The sequence below is a fragment of the Hoplias malabaricus genome, chromosome X2 (assembly GCF_029633855.1).
Source record: "Hoplias malabaricus isolate fHopMal1 chromosome X2, fHopMal1.hap1, whole genome shotgun sequence".
Taxonomy (NCBI): Eukaryota; Metazoa; Chordata; class Actinopteri; order Characiformes; family Erythrinidae; genus Hoplias; species Hoplias malabaricus.
Window position 1 is genome coordinate 44,114,248 of NC_089819.1, and position 17,064 is coordinate 44,131,311.

The window sequence follows — 17,064 nt, forward strand, 5'->3', positions numbered from 1 at the left end:
GGTAACGATATTCGAAACCGTTGAGATGAGGAGACTACTGTAACAACAATACCTTTGAATCCAGTAATGAGGAAGGGGATTGGAGGAATTCCCCGTGGTGTTCTCATAGATTTAACACCAGCTACAAGGGAACATCACACAGAACACACCTGACTGAGTTTACGGCAGAAGCATACTTTCTGAAAAGGTATTTTACTCTCTTTTATCTCAGTCTGTTAAACTGTATTTACAGTAATGTAGCAATGGGCTTTTATCGTCAGTAGTTTATTGTTGTTTTTATTGTGTTATTGTTTGAGTCTCGTTAACCTACGGGTAATTGAGGCTGTAATTCATAGATTGCATCAGTCATCTGTAGTTTTAGCCTTTTGGCTGAACATGTTTGGAAGTTAAATTAAAGCACTGTGGGAATGCAGTTTATTTTTCTCTTTAGGTAGTTAGTAGTTCAGACGACACGCCTGTAGTTGACATGAGAAGACAGTCAGCCAAACACATTTATCATGGGACAGTACAGTCTTGCCCTACAAAGATACCTGTAAAATCCTACTTACACTTTTGATATATCCATGTGTCTGGATGTTAAATAAATAGATATTTCAGCATTGTGAAAATGGCTATATGAGTAATAATATAGGGTCATTTGCATGTATTGAAAAGCAATGATTGAGATAATCACTTCAACTTGTGATTATTATTTTTTATATTATATATATTTATCCCTTTACAGTAACGGGGGAAGATTTTGGGTGGGAATATTTAGATCTGATTGTTTTGTTTTGGAATTACACTCTTGATTTCTGGAATTCATTGTTAACTTCTTATAGTTTTGAAAGTTGAGGAATGTCTGGACAGCAGTTGGTGTTAAGGCAGAGAGCAGAGCTCCTGGGGTCATTGTGCTCTGGGGGCACCCCTGAACCCCTAGACTGTGTGCTGGACTTTCTACTTTCTTGGGGCGTCATCGTTTGGGAAGAATACCTAAGTATTAGATCACCAGCCAAGCCCTTCTGCTCCAATGCCAGAGACCTTTTAGACTTGGTTTACACCAAAGGAGAAGAGGCCTGCAGTCTCCTACTTGCAGCCATTGAACATGTTTTACCTGAGGCACAAAAAAGTGGTCTTTGCTTTGGTAAAGGCAATTCAGTGGGAAGGAATTCTAAGAAGAATTCAGCTACTTCCAGTGAGGTTTTATTGACTGACAGACCAGCAATGGTCATTAAAATTCGGGACCATATAGATGGAGTGCTGAATGCTCTGTTGGAGGCTGGCTGCTTTACTTCAAAAGACTGTGATGAGGTGCTATTACCCGTGTACACTCCTTCACAGAAGGTAAGTAACACATTAAGTCTTTGGACTACTTAGGTCCATTTCACTGTAAACTCTGACCTGTTGAAATCTGTCATATAAGAAGAATATTCCATTCCTTTTTAAATTTTATTTTTAGATAAATTCTAATAAGGTGATATAAGACTATACATACTAAAAGTATTTTTTTTGTTTGGTAATACATTGTTTTATTGTTGCATTTTTCTTAAAATTAATTATGTTTATGTTAGTTTTTGTAACTTAAGAATCAGTTCTTTATGATTCTTTACATAATGGAGGGTTCCCAGTGAATGTGTTAAGTGGACAGTTGTTACAATAATAAAATTGTACTTATACATTTCAACAACATTTCAGGCAAATTAAAACATTCAGTATAGTCAAACATTTTTTTCAGTTTTTGTATTTATTTATTTAATACCCATATTTGGCCAGATTTTCTCCCTCCCCATTTATTAGTAATCTCCAATTCAACCCATTAATGAGTCTACCACCAGTTGTCCTTGGGAGTGTGGAGCAAATGTTTGCTTTGTCCAAAACACATCAGGCCAATCCAAACTGCCACAACACAATACCACTGACTAGCTTAACCAGTCTGAAGAAAATGCTGACAGATGCCCACTGCTAGCATTGTAAATAGAGAGATGAGGGAGAGGAAAGTCTGTCTTATGCAGCCAGAGAGCAAGGGCAATGGTTCTAAGACTCTAAAACATTTAGAAAAGGAAAAACATTATTATAAATATCATTGTCCAGTTACAATAAGACTACTATGAACACAATGCATTCTGACGTAAAAATGTACACATTACATTGCCATTTTCAGAATGTAAATGTAACAGTTTTACTATTTGGCAAATATCAGGTCACCTTGTCTTTCTGTGTTACAACTGATTATTAAGACATTGAGGGTTGATAGAACCTTAATATTACCTCATCATTGAATAAACAGTTTTTAAACTATTTATAATAAACTTTTATAAGGGTAGTCTTATTTGAAAATGGTACATTCTATATGAATTATATATTTTTTAAGATTTCATACACTCTATTTAATCTCCTTTATTTCCAGGAAATCTTGACATTAGTAGACAAAAATGATCACAAAATTTCCAAACTCTAGTCTTTGTGACCACACATTTTATGGACATGTTTGTTTGCCTGTGGGTAGTTTAGGGAAATACATAACAATCAGAGAATAGTATCTCCTGAACTGTGATTGGAAATCCCTGCTCTAGATCAGATATCACTTACAGAGTTGTTGTTTCCTTGTTCTGGACAGGTAAGGAGGCTCTTAGACCAAGTGAGGTTCAAAGGGGAGAGAGCAGCTCATGTGTTGCTACAGTATCTACAGCAGGTTGACATTGCATCACGAGCTGCAAAAGAGGAAAAGCAACTCACTGTTGGTATGTTTGTGGTTTTCACTTGCTTTGCACTTGAGTGTGATCTTTGTTTCAGTCTCTGATCTTTCATTGAACTCTGGTCAAAAATAAATTTTTTGATTCAAAATGAGGGCTCAAAGCAGTACAGGTACAGTACAAAAAAATTAATTTAAACCCAAAAAGGAATCAATCACTAAGTGTTAATAACTAAAAAAACTTTGTTTTTTGTTTAGAGGTTTGTTAATAGTTAGCATAACTATTTATTCACGAAAATGTATTCATATTTACATGATGCCGGTTTTGCCTATAGTTTCATTCACAATTTTGAAAGACTCAATAGGTCTGCACACATACATTCTTCTTCTTCTGCTCCCATCTGGGGTCACCACATTGGACCAACCTCGATCCGCACACCGATCTGGCACAGTTTTTATGCTAGATGCCCTTCCTGATGCAACCTTTCTGCACAAACACATTAATGACACAAAAACAAAAAAATAAAAAAGTATAAACCAGTGGGTAGAAGGATTACTTCCACAATATTTAACGCAAGATGCTGTGAGACTTACTAATTATTGCTAAGCTAATTGGCTAACCCTGGTGTCAGATCACAAATCAGTGCTATGGTTTTAGTGTCAATTAAGGTTGTTTGGTCAAAAGAGGCACTGATCTGATATTTTAGCAATATGATAGCTTGCTAGACAGCTAGCCAACTTAGCTAGGTTGTTATTGTGTTCTAGGTGATTTAGTACATGTAAATACATCAACTTTTTTTTAGTAGGATACAGCATAGAGTATAAGTATAATTTATGAGTATGAAGTATAATGTAACAACAAGCCAATGTATGAAGAAACCAATGTATTAGCTACATTTTAAAATTTTGATTCTTGATTTTTCCCTACACCATGCACCAGAATGCCTACTTTACCAGAAGAAGCTTCGCAGCTCTGTCTCTGCACAGTCCCATTTCCTCAGCAATTATGGTGGGACAGGAAGATTTTCCCTGGACGATATTTATACTGATGTTCTTTTAGAACTGGTCAAAGGCAGCAGGGAAATCACAAACCTGGGGCTAGAGGATGTGGTGGGCGAGGCTGGGACTATTAATGAAGATGCTGATACAGTATTGGTGTCTGGGGAGGCAGGTAATGGTAAGAGTACCCTGCTGCAGATGCTCCACTTGCTGTGGGCTCGAGGGACTTTACTGAGGGACATTTTTCTACTTTTCCCCTTCAGTTGTCGCAAACTGAGTGCAGAAAAGAGAATGCTGTCTTTGAAAGAACTCCTGTTCCAGCACTGCTGTTGGCCAGACCGTGGTCAAGAGGAGCTTTTCCAGTTTATACTGGACCATCCCCACCTGGTTCTGTTCACTTTTGATGGTCTTGATGAGTTTAAGCTTAGCTTCACAGATGAAGAACGCCATTGCTGCCCCACCCAGCAGGCACCTGTACATATGCTGCTTTTTAACCTGCTCCAGGGTACCTTGATGAAAGGGGTAAAGAAGTTGGTAACCAGTAGGCCGCAAGCGGTGAGTCCGGTACTGAAACGCTACCTTCGCAAGGAGGTTCTTGTGAAAGGCTTCTCACCAATGGGAATTGACTGCTTTGTTAGGAAACATCACAATGATTCCACGGTGGCTTGTAGGGTTATAGAGTCCTTGCAGGCTAATACAGTCTTGCTTGGGCTCTGCCATATCCCCGTCTTCTGCTGGATTGTGTCAAAGTGTTACAAGGAGCTGCTTGGATGCGGGGAAGGTAGCCCTCAGACCATCACAGATGTGTACCTCATGGTTCTGCAGCATTTCTTTCAGAGGAAAGTACCTCAGGAACACAGGGCCCTGGAAAAAGGATGGCTGCAGAAGCATTTAGACACAGTGATGAGACTAGGACACCTGGCTCTTGACGGTGTTGAGAGTTCCTGTTATGTTTTTCCTGAAGCAGAACTGCATAATTATGGCATCACAGAGCAGGAAATTAACCTGGGCTTTCTCATGCAATGCAAGGATTTCTCAGACTCAACAGACTGCAAGCATTATGAGTTTCTACACATCACCTTACAGTGTTTCTTTGCTGCTCTCCATATAGTTCTCAATAACAACGTTGACCGCTCTGTTATCCCTAAGCTCTTTCAGTCAGGCAGGCAGCTTTCAGGCATTACTCGTGTGTGCCTTGGAAACTGTATCAATCAGCCTCCAGAATCCGATACAGAAGAGACACCAAACATACAGATTGCTGCTAAGTTTGTGTCGGGTCTTTTGTCCCAGCGCCATTGTGCCCTACTGTTACAGTCCTGTCCTGCTGCCACACGTAAGTGGAAGTCCCAGCAGGTAGTTAAGTGTTTGTCCAAGGGGATGCAGAAGCACTTCAAGTCAATCCCTCAGCCTGTGGAGGGTGAGAAGAAGAGCATGCACGCCATGCCGAGTTTTGTTTGGCTCATCACATGCATCTACGAGATGCAGGAGAGCAGAATTGCAAAGGATGCAGTAACTAAGCTAGAAGTTGAACATCTGAAGTTGACATACTGTAATATCGGGCCAGTGGAGTGCACTGCCCTGGCCTATGTGCTGAAGTACCTTCCAAATCCAGTTGGCCTGCAACTAGATTACAATACAGTCGGGGATGTTGGAGTGGAACAGCTCTTGCCATGTCTTCACATCTGTCATTCTCTTTAGTAAGAAATTTTATTTATTGACTGTATATTTTTTACATGTGGTTTATTGCTATTTATTTACAATCTATATAGAGGAATTGCAACAGTAATGTTTTGCATAATTCAATCACTTTGATGTAAATTAAGTCAGATGTAAATAAAACCCATTGTTTGATTATCTGCTGTTTATAGAGAACCCCCAGTTCCTTAAAGGTGACATATTATATTCCTCTTCCACAACTCTTAATGAAACATCTGTGACAGGATTTGGTCAAAATAGCAGAAGGATCAAGCACCACCATATCATTCCCTTCCAGTCTAAAGAGTGCAGATCAGAATGGCTTTTTTTTGAGTAACTATTGCTTTAAATGATTATAAGCCACTGTTCACCAAAACCTGAGCGTACAGCAGTAAATAGCGAGCAAGCCAAACCTCTCATTTTTATTTGGTACTCTTTTTTTTCTCATCTTCGCTTATTATGCTTAGTACTTCTTTTCTTAGCACTTGATGTCAAAAGCTAACTCAGTATGGCTACATTTTATCTCATGTTTTCTGACTTGGGCAGCTTCAAAAACAAAATAATGTAAAATAAATAAATAAATAAATAAATAAATAAACGAACATAAATGTAAAAAACCCACAACTGACTGGGTGGTCTTGCTTCAGTTTTAGGGACTGTAGGTGCTCCAGATATGTCATGTTTAAGACTTTTTAATGATGATCATGCTAGGATCTGTCATTATGATACAGGTTATGGATTGTTTTCAGAGAGTTTGTTAATATTTATTTTCTGTAAATTAATTTTTCTTCTTCTGATTATCATGAAAGCTTGAGGAACAATAACATCTCAGATGAAGCAATACGTAAACTTGTTCAAAAGGGAGTGCACTGCGAAAGCTTCCAGAAAATTGCGTGAGTATGACAACTACTAGATTAATTTTATTCTTCATTTTACAGTAGGCTATTGTAAGTAACCTATGATGGATGTTTTACACTATTCCCACAGGTTGTTCAACAACAAACTAACGGATGACTGCACAAAGCACATAGCACAACTGCTGAAGATAAAAAAGAACTTTCTCTCTTTAAGGTACTACTGGAACATAAGTTATTTATAGGGTCCACTGTAAGGTATTTTGAGCTTGTAGCATCATATGGATTCTGTAGTATTTAATACATCTTAAAAATAAAAGTACAAACAATCGAATTACCAATATTCTAGTGAATCCAGGTTACACACACACACAATCAAAATTACAGACCATTTCACGCTTCAGTATGACATGCTCTAAATTGAAAATGAAAATAATGTAGTAAAAGTGTGGATTAAAAGATTAACTGCCAGTACAATCCAGAATGATATTTTACCAGATCGCAGTTGGCACTTAACAGTCACCAAAGTTGAAGTCTTGATATCAGCATATAGTTCTATTACTCTAAGTTCTTGGTACATATATGATCAAAATATATCAGTATATCAAAATATTTATTATCTTGAATGATCTCCCATGAATTTGTGTAATATGTTATTCAAATCTCAGCTGCTTTTTTCACACAAATGTCTACTGTTCTTAAGACTTGGAAATAATAGCATCACATCACATGGAGCAGAGCAGTTGGCAGAGGGGCTGAGGGCCAACACTTCACTGCAGTTTCTTGGGTGAGATTTCTTTCTATAAAAAAAAAATAAATAAAAAAAAAAAAAAAAAAAAAAATATATATATATATATATATATAGTGATTGTTAAGAAAAATAAACAGCACATTTAGGATGTTTGAGTAGACCACTATATCACAGTTCTCGTTCAGGCTCTGGGGCAATAAGATTGGAGACAAGGGCACTGAGGCTTTAGCAGATGCACTGAAGAACAATACGTCACTTATATGGTTCAGGTATGAGTCTTTTTTTTTTGGAATATTAAACATTTTAAAGAAGAATTCATAACACCCCATTGATATGTCTAATCATATTTTCTAATGATAAAGATAAAGATGACTCAGATAGTTTGGTAAATGTATATACAATGACTGTCTTTTGCATTGTCTAATATTATCTTTTGTATTGGTTCTTTAGTCTGGTGGATAATGGTGTAGGTGATTTGGGAGCCTGCGCTTTGGCAGAACTTGTGAAGAGGAGCACAACACTTACAGAGCTGTGGTCAGTTGAAAAAAAAATACAGTTGTAACAAAAAAGGAAGGCTTTTTTTAACCAAGAGAAGTTACTTGCCTCATTGTCTACTTATCTTCTCTTTCTCAATTTCCCATTTTCACTCTGTCTTTCATTTGCTCTTACATTATTTCTCAGGCTTAATCAAAACCACATTGGCAGAGTTGGTGTGGAGTGTCTAATACAGGCTTTGGAAGTTAACACCAGCATTAAGGAAGTGTGGTAAGGCCATTATAAGATAACAGCACAACTAGATTATTTTCATTTCCACATTAAATTCCTGCAGTTGTAACCTGATTACTCTCCATATTATCAGCCCCACTGGCCATATGTGCACATTTGTAGCTCTGCAGTTACACGCCTTTTTTTCTGTAGATGTAGTCAGAGAGAGTCTCACAGGTAACTACCAAAAAAGACTTTTGTTTGGTGGATTATCCTCAGTCCAGCAGTGACACTGTGTGTATTAAAAACACCAGCAGCACTGCTGTTTCTGATCCACTCCACAAACACAGCTTGCACTAACACACCACCGCCATGTCTGTGGCTGCCTGCTCTGTGTTGGTGATGTGGGAGTCTTGACCATTGAATTACTGGGTAAAATGGGACTAGCAAACTAACAATTGGACTATAGTCTGCAAGTATTGAAATACAAAGTGCAAACATTACAGTGGCACAGCAGGTAGTGTCGCAGTCACACAGCTCCAGGGATCTGGAGGTTGTGAGTTCGAGTCCTGCTTTGGGTGACTGTCTGTTAGGTGTGTTCTCCCCGTATCTGCGTGGGTGTCCTCCAGGTGCTCTGGTTTCCTCTCATGGTACAAAACCACATGTTGGTAGGTGGATTGGTGACACAAAAAGTGTCTGTCCATGAGTGTGTGTGTGTGTTCATTTCCTGTGAAGGACTGGTGCCCCCTCCATTGTACCCAATGATTCCAGGTCGGCTCTGGACACACTGCGACCCTGAACTGGATAAGTGGTTACAGATAATGAATGAATGAAAACATTACTTTCACAGGCAGATGTTTTGGAATGTTTGAAAGGCTGTAGTTTGTTTGTCCAGTTCTGTGTTTGTATGGCCTTCTTTAAAATTCCTGATCAGTTCTCTTGATTACTAATAAAACCAAGAACAACATGCTTTGTATATGAAGATACAAGTTGTCCAAAAACTATATCATGTTGTAGAAAATTCATTAAGCTATAGCAAATATCACTAACTTAGAAACCTATTGTACTGTTGCAGGTTGATGGGAAACAATCTGAGCCCTGAGGAAGTGGAAGAACTTCGGAAATGTGAAAGCAGGCTGGCGTTCTGAAGAAAAAAAAAGGCAGAATAATGACATTTGTCAAATACCTACAGCCTAAAATTTCAAATAAACAGTCTAAAGCTGCGTTCACACAGCAGTTGAACGTATTACAAATTAGATTTATGGACCGAATGTGACCTATATCTGACATTAATCTGAACAGATCACACTCCCAAACTGATCTGCATGCAATAAACACATTAGACTAGCATTAACTTTGATGTTTGACTGAGTTTAAATCTTACAATGTTAGATTTTAAGTTAAACACGCTCATCTGTTAGTGCACGATTTCTTTTGGCCATGCTCTAGTGCTTCATCAATGGTCAGAGGACCATGCCCACAGGACAATGTTAGCTGAATGGATTTTAGATTTATGGACTTTTTCTCAGTCAAGTATTGACAGTGACATGTTTAAAAAACTCCAGGGGCACTGCTGGGTCTGATATATGCATACCAGCACATCACACATTAACACACCATGAACATGTCAGTGTCACTGCAGTCCAGAGAGTGATCCACACCTGAATAATACCAAATCTGTGGTGACCCTGACCAATGAAGTACAGGGAAAAAGGTGGTTATGTTTAGTTATTGATCCTACAATGTTAGCTGTTACTTAGACAGCCTGCCTGCAGCCTCACAGCTCCACACACACCTTGTTCATATATGAGCCACATGAAATTGGAGTTATTAAAAATATTTTAAAAAGATGCTTTGAACAGTCCACTCCCCAATCTGCCCATTTAAAAGGGAAAATGTTTTGGATGAAATATAGACAGATTATTCCTTACTATTCTCATATATATTTCCTTTTTGACAGGATGCAATGTGAGGATGGTCCAGCTTTACTGACAGAAAAGTCACATGAATTTGCGATCTCTCTAATCACATGAAAGTGGCCCAAATCTGAACTGAAAATATTCAGTGTATTTTTGTTGTTCACACTGCAACACAAATTACAAAAATGTGTCACAAATGAAGAAAATATTTTTGGGCCACTTACCTGCTGTGTGAGTGTAGCCCAAGTATCCATTAATATTGGTGTCAGTGTGTACTGACAGATGTACACTGTGGGGTTTGTGAATGAAGCAGGACACTGAACAGTTATTCAGCCTTCACTCTGTTGATACCTGCATGACTCTGAAACTAAAGCAGCTGATAAAGATATTATTTTTATGTTGTATTTATGGTACTGTTGTTGCTACATATTGTGCTCCCTATATAATATATGCACTTATTTTTGAATGTGTAATTTTGTTGTTTTTCTTTCTCCAGTTTTGCATTCCATTTCTTTTCCAGTACACTTTCTCCTTCAGCCGGCTTAAGTTTAGGAAACCTGGTAATGGTTGAAAAACAATAATGAAACAAATGTATTAAATTAAATTAAAACGGTGGCGGAGCAGGTAGTGTCGCAGTCACACAGCTCCAGGGGAGCTGGAGGTTGTGGGTTCGATTCCTGCTCCAGGTGACTGTCTGTGAGGAGTTGGGGTGTTGTCCGCGTGGGTTTCCTCCGGGTGCTCCGGTTTCCTCCCACAGTCTGAAAACACATGTTGGTAGGTAGATTGGCGACTCAAAAGTGTCCGTAGGTGTGAGTGAATGTGTGAGTGTGTGTTGCCCTCCAGGGTGTACCCCAATGATTCCAGGTAGACTCTGGACCCACCGTGACCCTGAACTGGATAAGTGGTTACAGAGAATGAATGAACAAGAAACAGTACAATATACTTTAAAATGTTTTGTGAGGTTAGATTACATCACTGGCAGGGAACAAAATAACATACCGTCATAATTTAAATAAAGGTCTCATTTTTGAGCGTGTTGAAATATAGGTGCCTCTCAATAAATTAGAATATCATCAAAAATGTATTTATTTCTGTAATTCATTTCAAAAAGTGAAACTCGTATATAGATTCATTACAGATAGAGTGATCTGTTTCAAATGTTTATTTCATTTAATGTTGATAATTATGGCTTACAGCCAATGGAAACCCAAACAACATTAAAATTAGAATATTAGTCTCTGGGTCATGAATGGCTTGACACAGGGAATGTAACAGTTGTAGCCCATGTCCTGCAGCAGTCCACTCCTTGTGACTCTGCCCTAATTTTTGAATGGCCTTTTCCTGACAATCCTTGCTGCTTCCTCCAATGAGGTTATCCTTGCTGCTTGTGCACCTTTTTCTACCACACTTTTACCTTCCACTCATATTTCGATTAATATGCTTCGATACAGCAGGAGGGTGCCAATGACTGCCTTCTGGACATCTGTCAAGTCAGTCTTCCCATGAATGTGTAGCCTATTGAACCAGACTAAATTTTAAGGGCTTAGGAAACTCCTGAAGGGGTTTTGTGTTGATTATTCAAATTTACAGAGATAATGACTTGGGTTTTTATTTGCTGTAAGCCATAATCACCAACATTTAAAAAAATAAACACTTGAAAAAGAAGCAATCTCAGAAAAAAGCATGTTCACTGTGGTTGTGGTTGTGGTAGTGAACTTAATTGTATCACGGTCATATTAATATCTACAATAATTGTAGATTTCATACACCCCTTTTCGTTTTTAGGACTGTTGTTTTATTTTACACAATTCTGTAATTAAATTTTACAAATAATTCACCACGGCGGCACGGTGGTGCAGCAGGTAGTGTCGCAGTCACACAGCTCCTGGGACCTGGAGGTTGTGGGTTCGATTCCCGCTCCGGGTGACTGTCTGTGAGGTCACACTGTGAGTTGGTGTGTTCTCCCCGTGTCTACCTGAGTATCTTAGGTATTGGTAAACGCTTGTTAACAACTCTTAAAAAAAACATCAGCGACGCTCAGTGCCGCACACACAGAGATAGCGGTGTCAACACGCACAGTCGATGATACTCTGTCGCACTATACTCCTATATAGTGTTATAGGGACAGTATTTATATAAAACAGATATCGAGTCATTCAGCATCTGGATTTATTACTGAAACACAATGATAAAATAATACACACACTCCCTGACACCTTCCCTCCCCCTCGCTCTGTGCTGCTTTATGCCGCTCGCTCTCTCCCACGCTCTCCCAAACAAACACGATGCTGCACTAATTAGCGCCCCTCTAGAAACCATGCCTGCGGAACCAGCAGTAAATCCTGGACAAAAATGTGAATGAATAATATACTTAAAATAATAAAAAGTACATAAATGTACAAATACTGAAGAAAAGACTTGTCCTATGAAAACCTATGATACAATTAATGTGTTTTTTTTATTCCAATGTGAATTTGCTTTAATTGCAAACAGATCAAATTTTCAGTTATTAATATCTGTATCGGGGCTACTCCAAGGTGCTAATTATCGGTTATTGTATCGGCCAAAAAAATAAATAAATAAATCGCTGCATCCCTAATACTTGTGTGATGTAGTTGTGATGCTTTGTTAAGAGTTTAGAAAAGGTATCTTAGGTATTGCGAAGGTATTCGCCCCCCTTGAATATTTCAACCTTTTTGCCACATTTTAGGCTTCAAACATTAAGATAACATTTTTATTTTTTGTGAAGAATCAACAACAAGTGGGACACAATCGTGAAGTGGAATTAAATTTATTGGATGTGTAAAACTTTTTTAACAAATAAAAAACTGAAAAGTGGGGTGTACAATATTATTCGGCCCCTTTACTTTCAGTGCAGCAAACTCACCCCAGAAGTTCAGTGAGGATCTCTGAATGATCCAGTGTTGTCCCAAATGACTGATGATGATTAATAGAATCCACCTGTGTGTAATCAAGTCTCCGTATAAATGCACCTGCTCTGCAGGGTTCTGTTCAAAGCGCAGAGAGCATCATGAAGGGTGAAAAGTCCCCCCCACCAGGCACTGTATAAATATTTCATAATGTCACCACTATGGGATACTTATTTCGAAATTTTGCTCCCAGAAAAAAAAAAAAAGACCTCAGCTTCATACTTGTGTTGCTCTGAACACAACAGAGCTGCACCGGCCTTTCTCACTATCAGTGACCCGGAATGATCCTCCCCTGCTACTCACTTCTGGCAGGAGTTCGCGAATGAATCGGCTCTTTGAATCTGTTTTTTAATTGTTAGATGGGAGTCGACTCCTCGCAATGAACCAACTTCTTTCTTCTGCTCTTTTGATTTTACTCTTGATGTTTTTGCATACATTTTTAGTTGCGTTTTCAGTGTTTCTCGTTCCAGGTTTGACATAAAGCTGCCTTCGTTTGTTGAAGATTGGTTGATGGATATTTGCTTTAGTTTACCTTGTGATTCCTGTCTTTTCGGAATTATTATGTCATAACAAAAATGCCGTTATTTACTATGGTACTTATTAAAATATATATATATTATTTTGCAAATTCGGTAAACAATGTGGAATAGAAATAACTGCCAGTGTTACTTAATAAAGAGTCGTTTGGAAGCTAAAAGATTCAGTTGTGGTTGAACTGATTCAGTTAAAAAAAGCGAATGACCGTCTCTAAAGAGAACTGTCACTAGCTCCTCAACCGAACTACTGGAAAACCCCAGAAGGCGGGACTTTAAGAGCGGACCGTCAGAGCAACCAATCAGCGCTGGCAACGAGGCGTTTCCCCCAATCAGGAGAGTGCATGTGCTTCGACCGTTCGGTTGATGTGATGTACAGTGTAAATGATCCCATTTAAATGTGAAATAAATCGCTCCTTGTACGTTTTGTACGCCTAAGTTTCTTTATTTTGGAAGCAGTATTCAATGTAAAGGTGTATATGGTCTAGAGAGAGAGTGAGTGAGGCATAAAATTAGGTCTAGCTCTGGTAAAAAAAAAAACACCGTTGGTTGTGTTGAGTACCTTCGCAGTAAAAAGCCGGAGGAGACTGCTAGCTACCTACAGGGACATAGTAAATATGGCCATTCTCATCCTCTCATGTAAACTCCGGGAATAAAACAGTCGACGTTCAGCACCGAGGAAGGGTAGACTTTAATTCCAGGAGGAGCTGCTTTGTCAGGTAAGGGAGTTACATCTTAAAGCGAAATACATTTAAAGCTGACTTCGCTGTCGTTACAGTAAACTGTCTGCCTTCACTTCAGAGAAATTTCGCGAACTGTTTAGTTGCTTCACGCAGTTACTGTGTTTTTAATGCAGCAACAGGTATAGGGTTATTGTAAAACATTAACTGTCGACATTTAGCTAAAACAGACCTAGAATTTACTGCTTGTAGCCGTTAGCCACCGCTAGCGTTTCTTAGTGCACAGTGCTGATTTTCGGTGATGTCATCGCCTCACAGTAAATCTAGGCTCTCATTTATATAGCATTCCTTAAGGACTGTTACTAATGTGTTGTCCAGAATTTCAGTAACGATATCAACTGCTTGTCTTTATTTTATAATGGATGCTGTATGTATGATGCTCCATAGCTTTACGGTGAAATAAGGTGAGTCCTCTCCCAGATATCAGGTTTCCAAGCCCACTATAAAGATATCACAGCGGCAACAGTCCTATTCCACTAATCACATAATATCAGGTTGGTTCTGGACTGAATTGATTTACCTGACTCCAATTAATGTTGCCCTTAAGCCGGATGGGCAACTAAAGTCTAAGAAGCACATAACCTTGTTAGCATTCTAAGTGCAGATTTTTATTCTGAGCTCTGTTATTATCCATCATGTAAATTGTGTCATTTAATGTTTTTGTTTGTTTGTTTTTTTTGTTTATTATTATTTTTTTATTTGAGAAATATTTCAGGATTGATTATTGAAATGCCCTTTTAAGAGGGCATCCTTAGAAAGCATCACATAAATCAGAAGATGATAATGGTATAATCTGTGTTTAGGCTTGATTTGAAAGTCCTATTCTTGTTTATAAGGCTCTTGTGTCTCTTTATGGTCCCGCACCTGATTTTTGAACTGTAGGTACTGGACATCTTATTGATGTACCATGGTGTGCTAACTCAGTGGGAGGAATCGAACCCTGACTTGCCATGTTGAAGTTGGTGGTGTTACACTACACCCACTGTGACATCTACTGAGACTTCTTTTATCTTGCATAGATTCAAAATTATCTTTCATAGATTCTGACCACCGTTATTTTGAGACATTAATGTTTCCAAATCTAACTGCTTCATTACTGTTTTGGATTGTGTTAGTCATGTGTTGATTATACTATCAAGGTGTTTTTCAACCTTTTACAGAACCATACATGGTAGGATAGTTGTTTGGAGAGACATTACCTCTACATTATTAGCATTTTAAGTTGGACTATACATTAATTTTATATTTTTATGCGCATATTGTTGTCAGACATCTTGGATACTGAAAGTAGCAGGGAGTCTATATATCATAATGTTTTAAGGCACCTGCTAACCGAGCATTTCTTGAGAAATTAATGGTATTCATTTATAATTTAAGCCAATTCGATTTAGTGAAAACATCTGCACTTCTAAGAAGCCTTTACGTTAGATATGGGAACATTTATAAGTAGTTGGCATTTAGTATTAGTGACACCACAGCATCAGTGAGGTCATATATTTTATCTATATTTTAAACGTCTTGAAGTCAAGGACTGCCAAGAAGTAGGATAAAGGGGGCAAGGGAACAGTTGAGTTCTTGGTGTTTTTGGAAGCAGGTAAAATAAGAACTGGTGAAATTGTGACAGGGTCATGGGCACTGAGGCTCAATGGGTTAAGATAAGACTAGCCCATGTGGTCCAACCTCATGTGAGTTAATGTAGTGCAAACCGCAAAAAAAATGTCATGCTGACTATGATAGAAATGAGTCAGAACATACAGTGCGTTTGTGGCTGCAGAGGTGCAGACCAGTGACAGTGCCCATGCTGATACCTGTACATCAACAGAAGTCCCCTCACTGGGATATGGGAGCATCAGAACTGATCTGATGAATCAGATCACATTTTCTTTTACATGATGTTGATGGCTGGGTGTGTATGCATTTTAACCTGGGAAAGAGATGGCACACAGTTGTACTAAGCGAAAGAAAGCAAGCTGGCAGAGTCAGTGTGATCCTCTGGGCAATGTTTGGCTTTGCAGATTTCATGTGGATGTTGCTTTGATGCCTGCCACCAGTACCACTTTAATAGTGGTACACTATTAGACTACACTTATAAAGGTTTATAAATGGCTTAACAATCTGTTTATTACATAATAATTAATTAGTTTATAAACACCTTAATTGTCATTAATAATGCGTTTTAACAGAAAGATAGAAATGGCAACAGTGACGTTATTTTTTTGTCTAATAGTGTAAGTGTCAGAAAGTACTGAATATATCAAGGTGAAGAATAAGCTCAGGCCTGAGAATGTGATTTTAGTTATTTCAGATGTTAAGGTACACATACCTTTATCATCAGTGTCTAATAAAAGACACTCTCTTTTTAAGTTTAAATGGTTAAACTTAACAACAAATGTGTGATAAAGCTGACAGTGTTAGTGCAGACTGATAGAGAAGACAAAGTAAGGTCAGTATTCTGCAAGATCTGAGGTTGAACTGTAAATTGAGGTGGGTTCACTATTTGGCAAATAACAGGTCATATTTACCCTTTCTATTTGTTTTATAAATGATTATTAATGACTTTAATTGTGTTCACACTCTAATTAACAACCACTAATACATTAGCAGTAGAATTGTTCAGCAGGATAAATCACCCGGCATTTGGCATCTGTGGGATGTGTTGGAATTAAAAAACAGAACAAAACAAAAAACTTTACAACATGCAGGATTTGAAAGATCTGTTGTTAAATCCAGGTTTTGTGAAATCCATGACTCGGTATTTCACAGCTGTTTTGATGGAACAAGGGGGACCTACACAATATAACCAGGTGATTGTAATATTATGGGTGTTGCGTGTGTTTATACACACACACACACACACACACACACACACGCACAGTATCACAGAAGCTCTTTAAAGTTTTACTTGGAAATGTCATTACAGAAGGTCATGCTGTGTTCCACTATACTGTTAATATATTAGTCAGCTCTCCTGCACTTGATAGTGGTAAGACTACAAGAGAGTGAATGTGTGTCTGTGAAATCCCCTGCAGCTTCACTGGCACTGTCTAGATGACTTGGGGAAATCCGAGTGTGCACATGTTTACTGAGGCAGTCAGTTCAGTGCTGTGTTAGAGTGAAACCAAACTCAGGGTCATTTAGATATGTAAATAACACATGTATGTGATTATAATTACAAGAGAAGACTTCTGTGAAATCTGTTCCCACCCCCAGACACTTGTTTCATTTATAGCAAGATCTTTATCCATGATTTGGTGGCAGTTTGCATGA

At 38.3% G+C, this 17,064-nt stretch overlaps 2 protein-coding genes across 4 annotated transcripts in view; both read left to right on the top strand.

Moving 5' to 3' along the window:
- LOC136676629 (nucleotide-binding oligomerization domain-containing protein 2-like) lies at nt 1-10,522 on the top strand. Of its 2 annotated transcripts, XM_066653741.1 has the most exons (11): nt 1-187; nt 822-1,323; nt 2,597-2,720; nt 3,612-5,367; nt 6,175-6,258; nt 6,353-6,436; nt 6,923-7,006; nt 7,156-7,239; nt 7,421-7,504; nt 7,652-7,735; nt 8,751-10,522. In XM_066653741.1, exons 2-11 carry the CDS (start codon nt 838-840, stop codon nt 8,821-8,823), a joined length of 2,943 nt encoding a protein of 980 aa, XP_066509838.1. In that variant the 5' UTR covers nt 1-187; nt 822-837; the 3' UTR covers nt 8,824-10,522. The 2 variants fall into 2 exon arrangements, with proteins under 2 accessions (XP_066509838.1, XP_066509839.1); XM_066653742.1 differs by lacking the exons at nt 7,652-7,735; nt 8,751-10,522 and having other exon boundaries at nt 7,145-7,239; nt 7,421-7,505.
- A 2,941-nt stretch (nt 10,523-13,463) lies between these two features.
- Nucleotides 13,464-17,064, top strand: part of LOC136676481 (ubiquitin carboxyl-terminal hydrolase CYLD-like) — a 30,464-nt gene continuing 26,863 nt past the window's right edge. For both annotated transcript variants that reach the window (XM_066653542.1, XM_066653543.1), the window contains exon 1: nt 13,464-13,776. The gene's annotated coding sequence lies outside the window, so the exon portion shown is untranslated. The remainder of the gene's footprint in view (nt 13,777-17,064) is intronic.